A 16,839-nucleotide genomic window follows, 5' to 3' on the forward strand; every position below is an offset into this window, starting at 1 on the left:
GTTTTCATGACAAACACCAATGGTTTCATGATCATCGTTAGACTTTTAATTCCAGTTTTAAAAAATATTAACATTTCACCATCTGCCGTGGTGGGATTTGAATGTCAGTCCCCAGATCTTGCCCTGTGTTTCTGGATGACTAGTCCAGTGACAATACCACTACGCCAACACCTCACCTATAATAATATCTTGTGCAAAGGACCATTCTTACTTACAGCTCAGGAGCAGTGGTGATATTTGGGTGAGCGTTACCAAAGTATTAGTGACTGTCACCCACTACGTGGATTCCTTGGAATGTCAAATCCAGCCTTGATTCAGTGGTGTTAGGAGGATACCAAGGATTGAAGGTGCTATGAGGTAGGTAACCTTTTTTTTGTGCAAAGCAATGGTTTTTAGTTTTAAGTTACACATTTTATTAAAATCCAGGTGATACAGCAAAACATATTGTAGTCTGCTGAATAATTTATAAATAACACTGTTACCAAGACATAATGCTAATTTTACATGATTATTTTTTTATCAATATACATTTCTCCCATATATTAGAATTGTACAGTAGATTTAAGTGGTCAACTACAATTCAACCAGTGATCCAGGAAAAATTGTAACTTAGGCGAAATTCCTGCCCACAGTCAATGGATGTTTGGCTGTCCCTCCGGATTTTCCACCTGCGACCCATCCCAAAAATCCCAGTTTAGTTGTCCGTTGCCCTTTGCACTAGGCTTGTTGAAATTAACTTCTTCTACAATCACTACAGCAAGTAGTCAAGAGATCTGCCTGATGCAAATTATTGCACAATTTTTAGAGAATCGTCTTTTGAACAAATGCACAGAATCTAAGAGAGAATTTAATGCACAGGGCCTGGGTTCGCACACTTTGTGGAGCTTTTCGGTTACTGGTAAGGTAAATTACCATAGACCTCCTATGAAAACTGAGTCCCCCCCCCCCCCCCCCCCCGCCTAGCTTTCCAGAGCAATACATGTTGGAAACCAGATTAACTGGCAACAACTTTTCTTGCAAGAAACCTAAATAGGTTAACTTTTACCTCAGCTTTGAAAAATAATTAGCTGCACACTTGGATAACTTGCATTCTGTTATTGTAAACCTAGCAAGCAGCAAAGATCTCCGGGATAACATTGACAAAATAGAACATTAATTAAATTAATGATTTTAAAAAAAAAAATCTGTGCAAGTAAAATGGAATGATCCATTAAGACCTGTAGCTGCAACACAAAAGATTATTTTAATATAATCATAAAATAAGAAAGCTCAAATAGATGTTAGTAAACACCCAATTTCTTTTTTAAAATAAGCTTCATTCTTTCCCCAACCTCCTGATGAGTTTCCGTTCACCAATTTGTCTCTTCCATCTTTACTGCTGTTACACCTATCCAGTTGTGATATGTGGTTTTGCATCATGTGAATTGAGGCAAAATTCCAACTTACTTCTGTATCCTGGTACCATGCGCCCTATTTATAAAGCCCAGAATTCTGGTGACCTTTGTATGACTTTACCCACCTGCATTTGCACTTTCAAGGAATTATGCATTGACTTTTCTTCTCTCTCTGTTCCCCCCACGCTCTTCAGTGCACGTCCAATACATGTGTTCGTCTATAGCTTGCTTTTCTCCCAAAATGTATTTATCTAAAATTGCACTAGGACATTTTGTCTCCATCTTCCTGAAGCATTTTACTTTTTTTTACAACCTTCCACTTTTCTGTTTTTGCGAGTGTGGGTTCATTTGACTTGCTTTTATCAGGATCAAAAGAGGACCGGGGTAGTGACCACTTCCTTCCTTTTGACAGTCCAAGTAACATTTCCCCCACTAACTCCGTTTTCTGCCCCTAAACCAACTTTCTATGTTTGGACAAAGCAAACCATTTACTGGGATGAATATACAGCCAGAAAAGGGGACGATTTTTCAACTGAGGTTACATGATGTGTTGGTTGGTTAACACTTGGGGGTAACTTATGTGTAGCCCTCGGCACCATGCTACAGATGTAATGTGCAGGTGTTAGACAAGAGTAATGAAGAATCAACCCAAGTGGGAGAATACTGTATAATGGGTGATGGTCACAAAAGCTCAATCCCATACCCTGGACAGAAAACAGTTTTAACGCTCAAGACATACATGGCAGCCTTTTTTCCTGTAGTAGTCCAAGAACTGCCACTGACACACACTTTCCATATGTGGCCATGAATAAGCTAAAGATCTGCCCCTAGCTCCACTCTCCAGGTGGTTAGTTTAAACTGGGTGTAATTCCCAGGAACATTAGGTTACAAATTTCTGCCACTGCCACTCCTGACAGGTCAAACTATGAACTTCCTTCCTCACTGACTCCAGAAATTTCCAGCTTCATAATTTAGGGGCATTGAAAGTTGGCTGTTAAACTGTGAAAGAAAGAAGAGCAGAAGAATAATGTGCAATGCTGTCCCAGCTTTAAAAAAAAAAAACCTTGATCTTTCTCATGTTTTCCAACCATAACATGGCGAGTTTAAATCCCAACAATACTCAACAGTTGAACACACTTCCGAAATATCACATGAATGGTAAGGCTCTATAGTCACTCATTGGCATTACTTTGTCTCATTCTTGGATTATTCTTCCTACCAACTGTTTATGGGATAGATGACGAATATTCATGGGGTTGTTAGCCACCCAAATGTCTCTGCAATTCCATCCTGTGCCTCACACTTTCAGAGCTCTGAGGGGTACGCTCCGCAGATCCTGTGAATTTTGCCACCCATCTCACAGCAATTCATAACACAAAAGTAACACCTCCCTTGTTTTCTATCAAATGGTGGTCAGGTTGGAGGCAACTCTGTGATGCTCGTGCAGGCTTTTACAATTGTTTCCTGACCTTCAAACATACCCCAAAGCCATTTGCTAGCCCATTAAATATTTCCTTGCCTTCCCTCAAAATGTTGGAAGGTCAGCACGGAACGCAAGCACCAGCGAAGAATTTGATTTTGGGTTCCTTCGGTTGGGCTCTGTAAACAGCTGTTAGAGATTGTGCATTGATCGTGCGTCTTTAGGTGAAATTGGGAATCAGAATCATACTTGTTCCCAGGCTTAATAGTCCCCACACCTCTTCTCTTCTAAAGACACTCACTCTTTGCTAGCGTTTGTCTTCTGTAGCTTGCCCATCGGGTCATTACTCATGTGAATCACGAGCTTTACCTCGTTCTCATCCAACGCCTTCACACACTGACTTCCAGTCAGATGTAATCAGATATTGGAACCCTGGTTGATCTTCTCATTTCTTAATTCAAGGCCCTTCAGATTGGAAAGATCAATTGGAATACCCATATGTCTGCCAGCAGAGATCACCTGACTCCACTCAGAAAGAAGAACAAGCTAAGGGAGCCCACCTGGCTCTTCTTATGACCTGGCGTGCCATCCGTTCCTGATTTTAAATGGGTCTTTGCTAGTTTAGCACAGGATCTATTTCACAACGACAGCAGTGAAATTTTTATCTCGACTTTTACCCAAGAATATGCACATGATCTTCATAAAGAGCAATGCAGAGTATCGGTAAAAAAGAACTGAAAGATAATGATATACCACAAAGCTAAAATAGATAATTTGTTTTAAATTATATACCTATACAGCTTAATTGATAAATTAGCAACATAGGAATAGGTGTAGACCATTCAGCCCCTCCAGTCTGTTCCACCCCTTAATTAGATTGTGACTGATTTGACACTGCTAATGAGTTTTTAGCTTTCTAAGTCTTTGTTCTTTTTTTAAATACACCTAAAGTATAGTGCATCATTTCCCAACAAACAAGGACTAATATACCCTTAATAATAGGTAGCAGGATGATATGCTGATGTTTTGTTTTACAGAAGAGTTCCTCTCTACAAACTCATCTTCGTGAGTGAGTGAGAGTACGCACATGGAGATCGCAAAGTGATCTGCGTGGACAACGTCCGAGCAATGGAGGTCTTCAAAAAGTCTGTAGTGACGATGAAAATAGGGAGCGATCTACGGTGTGTAGGGTGGCGGCTTTTCATCTGGCGGAAAGTATGCCGGCGAGTAGCGAGGAGGAGTGTTTGGCGGCCACATATAACTTGAAGCAGACTGTGATATAGACTGTGAATCGTCAGATGGTGTGGAGGCTGAGAATATACTTGGATGCTGGGAAAGAGAAACAGTATATGTTAAATGCATCAGTTACACAGTCCACCCTAATGCCTATGACTTTTTTTCTTTACATGGTGTGCACCAGCATATGTTGTCATGTTATACAAACACACTTACAGAAATGATCAAGCACTTGTATCCATGATGCCTTACACTTTATTATGATTATACACTTGTTTCACAGACTAAAACCAGAGTTTAACAGGGGGTGATTTTCAAAAAAACAAACAGCAAATCCTATTTTATTGACAAAACTAGCAGTTACTATCAAATACAACAACAGACTGCAAAAGGAGGTACTATTTACTGGCTTTAAACTTTGATACATTCACTATTTCTTTCTAAAAGAAAATATATTTTATTCCAAACACAATCGGTAATGTGCACATACCACGAGCAAATAGACACATGGGCTGGGATTTTCCGCCGGGGTGATTGTCCATTATGCCAGCGTTCAGGGGTTTCCCGATGGCATGGGACTGCTCCACAATGGGAAACCCCATTGACCGGCCGGCATTACGGAGAATCCCGCTGGCCTGTCGAGCAGAAATGTGGCGTGGCGGGGGGGAGAATCCCACCCATGATTCCTCCACCCGCTAGCGACAAATAGATCCTCAAATAAGGACAGAAAGAGCCTCCATCTTACATAGAACCCATCTTCTGACCCCGCAGAGCGAACTTGATCTTCTCCAATTTCAAAATACATACAAATTCCCCAGCCACGCTGAGACCCCAACGGCACTGCCAACCTCCAACTCAGTAAGATTTGCCGCCGGGCAGTCTGAGTGGTGAAGGCCACGACATCGAACCCCCCCGCCCCTCCCCCCCTCCCCTCCGGCAGTCCGGCATATCCAAAACACCAAAAATCGGCACCCCAACTATTTCTGACAGAGTCTCGAAACCCACTGCCCAGGAAACCCCCAACTTTATGCACGTATCAGCATGCTTCGTCGGCCCCCTCCCACATACATCCTCCACTTCCGGGAAAAACCCACTCATACGGGCCCCGAGTCACATGGGCCCTATGCACCACCTTGAACTGTATAAGGCTCATCCCAGCACTGGATGAGGTCCAATTTATCCGGTGCATTATTTCACTCCGGGCCCCCCACCCAAGCTTGATCCCCAGTTCCTCCTCCCATTTCCGCCTTATCTCCTTCACTGGAGCCTTCTCCATCTCCACAAACCACCCGGAAATGTCCCCATTCCCACCCCCCTCCCCACCCAGCTCAACCTGAGTTAACAACTTATCCAACAGCGTATAATTTGGCAGCTGAGGGACGAGGGCAGCTCATTACATGCAAAATCCCAGACCTGAAAAGATCTGAATTAAGAAATAATATTTCATTCTCACAAGTAGGCTTACATTAACACTGTAATGAAGTTACTGTGAAAAGCCCCTAGTCGCCACATTCTGGCACCTGTTCGGGTACACTGAGGGAGAATTCAGAATTCTCAGCTGGTACGGGAATCGAACCCGCGCTGCTGGCCTTGTTCTGCATCACAAACCAGCTGTCTAGCCCACTGAGCTAAACCAGCCCTCATGCCCTCCCCCTTGGGAACTTGAATTGCCCTGCAATTCCTCTAGCCTCATGAACCTCCCCTCTATGAACTTATCCCTAACCCGCTCCATCCCTTCCCTATACTAACTCATATACTTCGCATCCATCCCTCCTGGTACAAACCTGTGGTTCCCACGTATTGGGGCTAGTACTGACATACTTCCTATACCAAAGCGCCGCCTCAACTGATTCCATATTTTGAGAAATGACACAACGACAGGACTGCTGGTGTGCCTACCCAGAGAAACCGGGAGCTGGGCCGTCGCCACTGCTCTCAAACTCGTCCCTACACGAGGCCTCCTCTACTGGCACCTCTTCTGAACCCCCTCTCTCCCAACCAACGTCTCACCTTCTCCACGTTTGCCGTCCAATAATAGTACAACCAGTTTGGGAGCGCCATCCTCCCCCACTCGCCGCCCTCTCGGCAAAAGGGTTATCCGAATCCTAGGCGTCTTGCCTGCCCTTAACAAATTCTGCAATTAATTTATGCACCCTCCTGAAAAATGCCTTATGGAGAAATATTGGAAGGGACTGAAAAACAAATAAAAATCTCGGCAAAACATTCATCTTCATGGTCTGTACCCTCCCCGCCAGAGACAGCAGCAGGGCATCCCACCTCTTCAAATCCCCTTTGACCCCCTCTACCAGATTGACCAGATTCCATTTGTACATTGTGGCCCAGCCATGAGCCACTTGAATACTCAGATACCAAAACCGTATCCTGGCTGGGCTTCCAGATTCACACTCCTCCCCTGGGCATTCACCGGAAAACCTCACTGTTTGCCATGTTCAGTTTATACTCTGAAAATGAACTGAACTTCCCAGTAGGTCCATCATTTTATCCGTGCACTCAAGCGGGTTTGAAATGTATAGCAATCCTCATACAAAATGCTCCCTTCCTCCCCTTACTATGTATGCCCTTCCACTGCCTTGAAGCCCATAGCGCAATCGCCAAGCGCTCAATAGCCAATGCAAACAGCAACGGGGCCAGCTGGCATTCCTGCCTTGTTCCCCTATGCAACCTAAAATACCCCAAATTCATCACGTTCATCTTTGCCGTGGAGGATGTATACAGCAACTGCACCCATGAAACAAATGTTGGTCGAAACCCAAACCTCCTCAGGTGCTCGAACCGGTACCTCCATTCTACCCCATCTTGCTGGAACATGGTGGACTTCCCCACCACAAAAATATCAATACGGGAGTATACCCAATGTACATGGGAGAAGATGCCCTCTATCCCAGATGTCCAAACCTCCACGAGTCCCTCCTCATCTGATCCATAAGTACTCCCAGCTCCTTTGCCATCCCGGACCTGGTCATTGACTTGGGGCTGGACCTATTCATCCTAAGGTCCAACACACAATTAAAATTGCCCCATATTATCAGCTGATGTGAATTCAAGTCCGGATGGACACTACAAGCTTCTTAACAAAGTCCGCATTGTCCCAAATATGGTGCATATACATTAACTAAAACAACTGACGGCCCTCCCAGGACCCCACTAACCATTCTCCCTGGATTCCACCCATCCCCCAGATCTCCCTGGTCACCACAAATGGCAACGTGCTACTAAACAGGACCACAACCCACCTCGACTCAGAGACATGGAGTCCCAGTACAGCAGCAATGTACCGATATATGGAACTTGTTACCGTTTAGATGGTAGTTTCTAACTCCTGTGCACAGATTCAGCTACTGTAACTTGGGTGTTGTTCAAAAGGAGTATGAAAGTTAGCAGTACATGTTGTTGCGGTTCATTGCACAGGTAATCTTAAAATTTCCCAGCCGTGACCAGGAGTTCCAAAGCTTGTGTTGCCTGTCCAGTGTCAGGGTTAAAGACATCTCCTCACAGCTGGCAAAAAAAGTGGGATTGGGAGGGGGAAGGACCCATAAGTCATGGTCCAGCAACATAAGTAGAACTGGGAATGAAATCTAGCTGAGGGAATTTGATGAGTTCCTGTCTCCATTTTATGGCCAATGGCCATGGCTAACTCCATGACAGAAGATTGGAAAGCAGAAGACGTTCCAGCCCGTAACTGGTGAAAGACCAGCTGGCAAAAATATTCTCATTTTACAGGCGATAAAAGGTTTTTAGAATTGCTCCAGTCAAAGCTGATTGGTGGGAGCTTTCTCCGAGACCATAAAGACAAAAGGCAGGATTTTCTGGTTGTTCCCACTGGCCTGATCTTCCGGTCACTGGCCAATGGCTGGCCGGCCTCCACCGCTCCAAAACATACTGTGGGCGGGGGGGGGGGGGAGAGAAATCCCATCAATAGGAGCAGAAGTAGGCCATTTGGCCCATTGAATCTGTTCCGCCATTCATTGAGACCATGACTGATCTGATGGGATAATTCTCAACTCCACTTACCAGTCTCATCCCCAAAACCCCCGACTTCCTCACTGATTGAAAATATCTCAGCTGTGATCATATTCCACCCCAGTCAATTTGATGGACGTCTGACAGTCAGTTGGTAACTTACCCATTAAGTCAGAAGTAATACAACTTGTAGAGCTTCTGGGATATTTGATTTGGTTTTCAATTTCTGTTTTTTTGCAACTTACAAGATACTGCGAGGCCTGGATAGAGTGGACCTGGAGAGGATGTTTCCACTTGTAGGAAACACTAGACACAGAGGACACCATCTCAGATTAAAGGGAAGATCCTTTAAAACAGAGATGAGGAGGAATTTCTTCAGCCAGAGGGTGGTGAATCTGTGGAACTCTTTGCCGCAGAAGGCTGTGGAGGCCAATTCACTGAGTGTCTTTAAGACAGAGATAGATAGGTTCTTGATTAATAAGGGGATCAGAGGTTAAGGGGAGAAGGCAGTAGAATAGGGATGAGAAAACATCAGCCATGATTGAATGGGGGAGCAGACTCGATGGGCCGAGTGGCCTAATTCTGCTCCTATGTCTGATGGGGTGGGAATCGGCGGGTCGGGCAGAAACGGCACAGTAGAGTGGCGGGACCCACTTCGGTGTCGGGCCGTCCCAAAGCTGCGGAATCCTCCGCACCTTCAGGGGCTAGGACGGCGCCGGAGTGGTTTGTGTCCCGCCGGCTGGCATGGAAGGCCTTTGGCACCGTGCCAGCCGGGGCCGAAGGGACTCTGCCAGCCAGCGCGGGTCCGCGCATGTGCGGGAGTGTCAGCGGCTGCTGACGTCATCCCCGCGCCTGCGCAGAGGAATTCACCTTCGCGCCGGCCATTGCGGAGGCTGAACCGGTCGGCGCGTAGGAATAGAGTGCCCCCACGGCACAGGCCCGCCTGCGGATCGGTGGGCCCCGCTCGTGGGCCAGGCCACCATGGGGGCACCCCCCCGGGGGCCAGATCGCCCCGCGCCCCCCCCCTCCCCCCGAGGACCTGGGAACCTGCCCGTGCCGCCAGGTCCTGCCGGTAAGGGACCAACTCCAATTTCTGGTGGCGGGACCGACATAGAACGGGCGGTCCTTCGGTCCATCGCGGGCCGGAGAATCGCCGGGGGGAGGCCGCTGACCGGCGCGGCGTGATTCCCGCCCCCGCCAAATCTCCGGCGCCGGAGAATTCGGCAGCCGGCGGGGGTGGCATTCACGCCGGCGGCCCCCCCCCCCCCCCCCCCTCCCCCCCTGCCAATTCTCCGACCCGGCGGGGGGTCGGAGAATCCTGCCCATGGTCTTCTCGAATCAGGGCTGGGTGCATTTTCTGCCAGCGTTCAATTTTTCTGGAATTTGGTGTATTTCAGAACAGCATATTTGACTTGTGTCCCAAATTGGCACCTTCTACGCCAGGGCTTTGACTCTTTTTCACTGAAAATATTACAATTTCGAACTCAGAATATCGTGTCAGGGCTAGACTTATGAATAATCTTTATTCGTGTCACAGGTAGGCTTACATTAACTCTGCAATGAAGTCACTGTGTAAATCACCTAGCCACCACATTCCAGTGCCTGTTCGGGTACACAGAGAGAATTCAGAATGTCCAAGTCATCTAACAGCATGTCTTTCGGGATTTGTGGGAGGAAACCGGAGCACGCGGAGGAAACCGACCCAGGCACGGGGAGAACGTGCAGACTGCGCACACACGGTAACACAAGCCGGGAATCGAACCTGGGACCCTGGATCTGTGAGGCAACAGTGCTAATCACTGTGCTACCATGCCGCCAATTCCAACTCATCATCCTGTGGAAGGGGACTGTTACCATTACACCAAAGTTAAATAACGGGATTGGAATCTTGGTGCAGGTTGCAATTCCTGCTCTGGAATTGGTACACTTTCCGCAGACCCAATAATGAGCCTTATTCACATGAGGCTGATGAGCCTTTCCCAGATGGCTATTCTGCATCTGCTGACATTTTAATTTTCCCCCAGAAAGTCGACGAACGGCTGCCACCTCCGGGAGAACCCGAACTTTGACCCTCTTAAGGCAAACTTTATTTTCTAGAGACTGAGGAACCCAGCCATGTCACTAATCCAGGTCTCTACACTCAGGGGATTCGAGTCCCTCCACATTAACAAGATCCGTCTCCGGGCTACCAGGGAGGCAAAGGCCAAGATGTCGGCCTCTTTTGTCCCCTGAACTCCCGGATCTTCCGACACTCCAAAGATCGCTATATCCAGACTCGGCACCACCCGTATTTTTAGTGCCGTGGAAATTGCCTTAGCAAAATCCTGCCAAAACCCTCTAAGCTTCGAGCATGCCCAAAACATGTGGACATGATTTTCTGGGCTTCCCACGCACCTCGCACACCTATCCTCAACCCCGAAGAACTTACTCATCCTCGCCACCGTCATGTGTGCCCGGTGGACCTTAAATTGTACCAGACTCAGCCTGGCACATGATGAGGAGGAATTAACCCTGCTTAGGGCATCAGCCCATAGACCCGCCTGGTCTGGCATATATCTCTCCTCCTAAATCGTCCTCCCATTTGCCCTTAAGCTCCTCCACCAGAGTTTCCTTTGCTTCCGAAGGCTCCTGGGAAATATCCGATACCTTCCCCTCTCCCACCCAGGTACTGGAGACTACTCTATCCTGTATCCCGCGTGGTGGCAGCAGTGGAAAGGCCGGAACCTGTTTTCTCAGGAAGTCGCACACCTGCAAATATCTAAAACCATTCCCTGCTGGCAATTTAAATTTATCCTCCAAAGCTTTCAAGCTGGGAAAGCTCCCATCTATGAACAGATCCCCCATCCTACCTATTCCTGCCCTCTGCCAACTCTGGAACCCGCCATCTAGCCTACCCGGTACAAACCTGTGGTTATTATAAATCGGGGTCCAAATCGATGCTCCCTCCACTCTCTTATATCTCCTCCATTGCCCCAGATCCTCAGAGCCGCCACTACCACCGGACATGTGGAGTATCGGGCCGGCGTGAACGGCAGAGGTGCCGTTAACAATGCTCCCAGACTGGTGTCTTTACACAACGCTGCCTCCATCCGCTCTCACAGTTAATAGTATAATATTTGAAAGTCGGATTCAGGACAGCAGACCCCGATCCTATCTTCTCTCCAAACCTAAACATTCTGACATATCAGATCACATGCTTGACTTATCCTTCCCTTTGAAGCCTAAGTGTTCTAAGGCTAACCTTAACAATGACTATATAGATCAGCTAATTTAAAATATACCATGCAAAATGTTTAAGAACCTTCCGGGTCCATATTGTTTAATGCCATGATGCATTATCAGAGAAGCCAGACTGTTTTCACCTCGAGCAATGCCAAAGCTTTGACATTAAAAGTGTGTGTTTTGCCTGAAGGTAGGTCCCTGACTCATTGTCTGCTGATGTTGCACCCTGAGCTGTTTCTTGGCAGGCTTTGTCAGTGATGGTCTGGCATTGGTCAATGTCTTCCAGTGCAGAACAGGAAATGAGCCCACACTGTTGGAGTTATTCTGGATCACACACTAACCATTCAGCTGACTGAGCTAACCAAACCCCCCCCCAATTAAAAGAGCAGCAGGATTAGAGAACATGCACTTAACAAGTGTCATATTTAATTTCATTAGTGACGCATATAAAGTACGGGAGGAAGGTCCAGTAATATTAACCAACCATTTTGACAGATACGTACCTGAATATCATATGGACTGTAAGGTGGCAGATGTGGAGGCCCAGGATAGAAGTTTGTATAGGCCAGTACTTGCTGTCCAGGATCATACATTATGGGTGGAGGTGCAGGTTCAGGTGCATAGGCGATCCGAGAAGCAGTTGGTGTCTGCTGGAGTAATACCAGAGAAAGAGATTTTTAACCATTTGGATCCAATGGGAGTGAACCCATTCCATACTTCTCAAACTGGTTAAAAGATTTACACTAAATCTCTTCAGTTAAGCAGTTCTCAGTCTGTTATGGATGAAATCAAATGTTGATGTAATTTAAAAAGACTAAAACCATGCGTTATTAGAATAGGTAAGAATATTTCAGTAATGAAATCTGACCACACTAAAGACATTAAAACAAGAACCGCCAAAGACCCCACAGTGCCAATGAGAGACAGAGAACTGGGACGAGCAGTCAACTGAAAACATTCTTTCAATGCGAATGCTCCCACAGTATTACCCAGATGCAGCAAATGTTTAACTATTTTGTTTCTGCACATTGTTGTGAGCTGTAGTTTATAATCATTTATGCAAGAATTCCCCTCTTCTGCTCACCCTGTCCCCTGCTGATGTACATTGTGCTTGACATTGACAAAACTGGACCAACCGGCTCCCTTCTGTATGATGTAGGTATTAGCTGCTCTCAGGTACTCAACCCAAGCGGTCACTCCTCAGATATTTAGGCAGAGAGAGTGAATGTCAGCAAGTTGTACCCGTCCCAGCAAGATTGAGTCGATAGTGACCAAGAGTGGTGACTCTTGGCTTATTTTTACATTTCACAACCCTGCCGTTGAGACCACTTGCGGCAGACGTAGACCTAGTTAAGACCATCTATATAGCATTGACTGACCAACAATTGATAGGAACTAGGACTTGTAACTCAAAAGCCTTTACCAACTGAACGATATTTGGCTCAATGCTGAAGGGGCCTGACCACAGCTGCCGATTGCAAACTACAGCAACTCAACTAACACCTCCTGGAAACCGGAGCACCCGGAGGTAACCCACGCAGACGCAAGGCGAAAGTGCAAACTCCATACAGACAGTCACACGAGGTCGCAATTGAACCTGGGACCCTGGAGCTGTGAGGCAGCAGTGCTAACCACTAAGCCACTATGCTCATCACTTCTGGTGCTCAAAATCTTATCATACTGAACAGTCACTCATATTCAACATGATTCTATGTAAGACTGATAAAGTAGCAATACAGGCAATCCGGCTCCTATCCTTACTCAATGTGTACATATGGAGGTAGCCCATTGTGGATGAGGCAGATTGGGTGACCGCGAGTCAAGAACTCATGTTACACATTTGCATAAAAGTCAAGATCTGCACCATGGATTTCCCTGTGCAGGGAGCCCTGAATAATTGTATTTTTCCTGAGTTCAGGGATATGAACATTGAGGAGGTCAGTGGTATCTTAATACTGTAGAAAAAGGTGCAATTTTTGTAAAAATTCTTCACCTATGCTACTCCTAAATTAATATTTAAATTTGATACATTTTCAATGTATCACAGTCTTGGTCATGTTCTTCTAAGGTTAAGCAGGCACGAGTCCCGAATGAGACTAATTCTGAGTAATGCTAAGCATTTGTTGGTATTAGAGAGATATTTTTTGAAATAGGTTCTTTAATAAGGTCAGAATTCATTATTTTTCGAAATGGAGCACATGGCCCCATACTAGTCTTATTCTATCACCAGAATTGATTTTCAGCATAATGCAGGTTTACAGGACCATTTCTTTTAAGAGGAAACAGGGGAGAAAAAAAATCAAAGAAACCACATCAGACGATGCATTCTTTTCAGTGCCAAATTAATTTTAAACCGTTCACTCAACTTAATTCCTAATTACACCTAGTGGGAGTGCTAATCACTGCTGTCAGGCTAATCCTTGCAGAGGTAAGAAAGTAATCATAATTGTCCATTTATTACCTGTTTTTTTGTACTTTGAAGCCAGAATAGTCAAGAGATTTGGTGATAGTTACATTTCTGTGAAGCAGGCATTGTCAAACACGGGGGCGCGACCTGTGGGTGGGTCGCGGGCGGGTGTCAGGAGGGTCGCGGAGTCGTCCGTCGCGGCGCTCCCGATCGTGCAAACCTGCGCGCAACAGCCGGCTGTTAATAACGCCAGCTGCAAGCGGCCTTCAAAATGCCCACGAACATGTGAAAAAAATGCCACCGCACTGCGCATGCGTGCCGGATCATCGGCGCACAGGCGCAAAATTATGTGCATTCGTGCCGATGATCCGGCACGCATGTGCAGTGGGGCCTCTTTTTAAAAAAAATGGTCGCAGCTTTTTGTTTTACATGTTCGGCGGGGGGGGGGTTTATTCATTTAATTCATTTATTTTATTCATTTAACATTAATTTACATTTTCTAGAAGTTTGGGGGGGTTTATTTGCTAGCATTTTTAGAGGAAAAAAATTCCAAATTCCAAACTCTGGACAGATGGAGACTCCATGGGCGGGATTCTCCAACCCCCCCCCCCCCCCCCCCCCCCCCCCCCCGGGTCAGAGAATCGCCGGGGGGGGTGAAGCCCGGCCCGCTGCCGGCTACCGAATTCTCCGGCACTGGGGTTTTGGCAGGGGCGGGAATCGCGCCGCACTGCTCGGCGGCCGCTGGTAGCGACCCCCCGGCGATTCTCCACCCCATGATGGGCCGAGCTCCCGGCCAGTCCCGCCTGGCTCTGCGGGCGGCCTGCGGAGTCCTCGGTGGAGGGGGGGGGGATCTGTATCTCAACTCTATTGATCCACTTTGGTCTATACCTTTACCTAACAGAAGATCTATGCACCTATCTCATGCACGGAAGCTCCAATATCTGCGAGTATCGCTGGTGTTTTGGGAGGACAGATTCCAGATTTCTATTATGCTTTGTGTGGAAAATACAAATCCAAATTCGTGTGTGGGCTTTGTTTCATACAGTCAGTTAATCAGTGCTGTTTGCATTACTAAGTACTCCTGAGCACCTTCTTGTGGAGGTCACTGGACAGTGATTGGGAGCAGAAATCCAAAGTGAATGTTCTCTGCCTACCCCAAGGATAGAGTTTTAAAGCCCTCCTGCCCATCAACCAGATCTGCACAGAATCTGGAGTAAATGTGTTATTCCTGGTCTGCATGGCCATCCTTGTTCATGTGCTCACTTTGAGGGGCTTTATTGCGGTTTTAATCATGTACTATAAATAGAGATTCATAATTAACTAACAATCAACATTGCCCAGCCTTCCTAATGGGTCCTTGTCCCGTAAATTGGTTCTAGCTGTTGTAATATGCCATTAAGCAATAGCAACATGCCATCACTAGAAGCGAGTCATCCGATCCAGTCTCAGTTTCACTTTAGTCTGTGAGCAGAACATAGCACAGCTCCACTGCTGATGTCTTCAAGCTTTCTATCCATGGATATCTGTTCTCACGTGCCTAGTCTTAATAAATGAACTCACACGATGTTTACCCAATTCCTTAATGTTTCGGTCCCCTCATTTTATTCTTCTCTTTATTCATTTATGGGATGTGGGCATCGCTGGCTGGGCCAACATTTATTGCCCACCCCTGAGGGCATTTAAGAGTCAACCACATTGCTGTGGGTCAGGAGTCACATGTAGGGCAGACCAGGTAAGGATGACATTAGTGGACCAGATGGGTTTTTACAACAATGGGTTCATAGTCACCATTTCCAGATTTTTATTGAATTAAAACTCCACCATCTGCCCTGGTGGGATTTGAACTCGGGTCCTCTGGATTACTAGTCCAGTGACAATAGTACTACAGCACTACCTCCCCCCCATATGCAAATGACATAAAACTAATTTCAGGCCTAGGTCCCCTAGAAGCCTCTTTCGCTGTCAACACCACTATGGCAGCCATCTGGCTCAGAATGTGCATGCAGATGGCCCCTGCTTATATGGGATGCTTTGGCAGACATACTAGCTTAAATTTCTATAAACCAGTTCCTATAGTCGCTCTCTATAAGTTAGTTTCCAAGTCCCAGGGTCTTAAAAGTGGCTGCTGAGTTGGTAGTGCATTGGTTGTAATTTTCCAAAAGTCCCCAGATTCTGGAACGGTCCTATCAGAGTGGAAGATAGTGAATGTAACTCTTCTACTCCGGAAAGGAGTAACTACAGGCCAGTTAGCCTAACATCTGTCATAGGGAAAATGATCAAATCTATTATTAGTAAGTAAAGTCACCATAGTCCCTGACGATCATATGCTGCTTTCCCTTTTGAGGGGGTGAGCTGACTGGTGGTGATTTAACCCGAGGATCACCCACCTCGGGGGCGGGGGGGGTTGAGAAGGCGGAGCTTTCATGAATAACCTCAGCCGGTACAGGAATTGAACCCGCGCTGTTGGCCTTGCTCTGTATCACAGACCAGCTGTCCAGGCAACTGAGCTAAACTGTACGGTTGCTAAATTTGCTGATGACACAAAGATAGGTAGGAGAGTAAGTTGTGAAGAAGACATGAGAAGTCTGCAAAGGGGTACAGGTAGGTTAAGTGAATGGCAAGAAAATTGGCAGATGGTGTAAAATATGGTAAAACGTGAACTTGTCCACTTTGGCAGGAAGAATGGAAGAGCAGTACATTATTTAAATGGAGAGAGATTGCAGAACTCTGGAACAGGGGGACCTGGGAGTTAATATGCATGTACAGCAAGTGATTTGGGAGGCACATTGAATGTTGTTGTTCATTGCAAGGGGAATGGAATATAAAAGTAGGAAAATTTTGCCACAGTTGTACAGGGTGTTGGTGTGACCACATCTGGAATACTGTGTACAGTTTTGGTATCCTTACTTCAAAGATTTAATTGCATTCAAAGCAGTTCAGAGAAGGTTCACTTCACAGGATTGTCTTCCGAGAAATGGGTGGACAGGCTGGGCCTGTATCCATTGGAGTTTAGACGATTGAGAGGTGATTGTATTGAAACAAAAGGGCGGGATTCTCCGACCCCCCCCCCGCCGGGTCGGAGAATCGCCGGGGGCCGGATCAATCCCGCCCGCCGCCGTGTCCCGAATTCTCCGCCACCGGAGTTTCGGCGGGGGCGGGAATTGCGCCGCGCCGGTCGG

The 16,839-nt window shown here is 46.6% G+C and overlaps 1 protein-coding gene across 3 annotated transcripts in view; it reads right to left on the bottom strand.

Moving 5' to 3' along the window:
- Nucleotides 1–389: 389 nt before the first annotated feature.
- The window catches only part of tmem255a (transmembrane protein 255A), a 134,521-nt gene continuing 118,071 nt past the window's right edge, over nucleotides 390–16,839 (bottom strand). For 2 of the 3 annotated variants that reach the window (XM_038775312.1, XM_038775310.1), the window contains 2 exons: nucleotides 11,757–11,903; nucleotides 390–4,143 (listed from right to left, as the gene is read on the bottom strand). In XM_038775312.1, the coding sequence (XP_038631240.1) occupies nucleotides 3,991–4,143; nucleotides 11,757–11,903 (300 nt within the window). In that variant the 3' untranslated portion in view covers nucleotides 390–3,990. The remainder of the gene's footprint in view (nucleotides 4,144–11,756; nucleotides 11,904–16,839) is intronic. The other variant, XM_038775311.1, reaches the window with a different exon arrangement.

The sequence above is a fragment of the Scyliorhinus canicula genome, chromosome 17 (assembly GCF_902713615.1).
Source record: "Scyliorhinus canicula chromosome 17, sScyCan1.1, whole genome shotgun sequence".
NCBI classification, from domain to species: domain Eukaryota; kingdom Metazoa; phylum Chordata; class Chondrichthyes; order Carcharhiniformes; family Scyliorhinidae; genus Scyliorhinus; species Scyliorhinus canicula.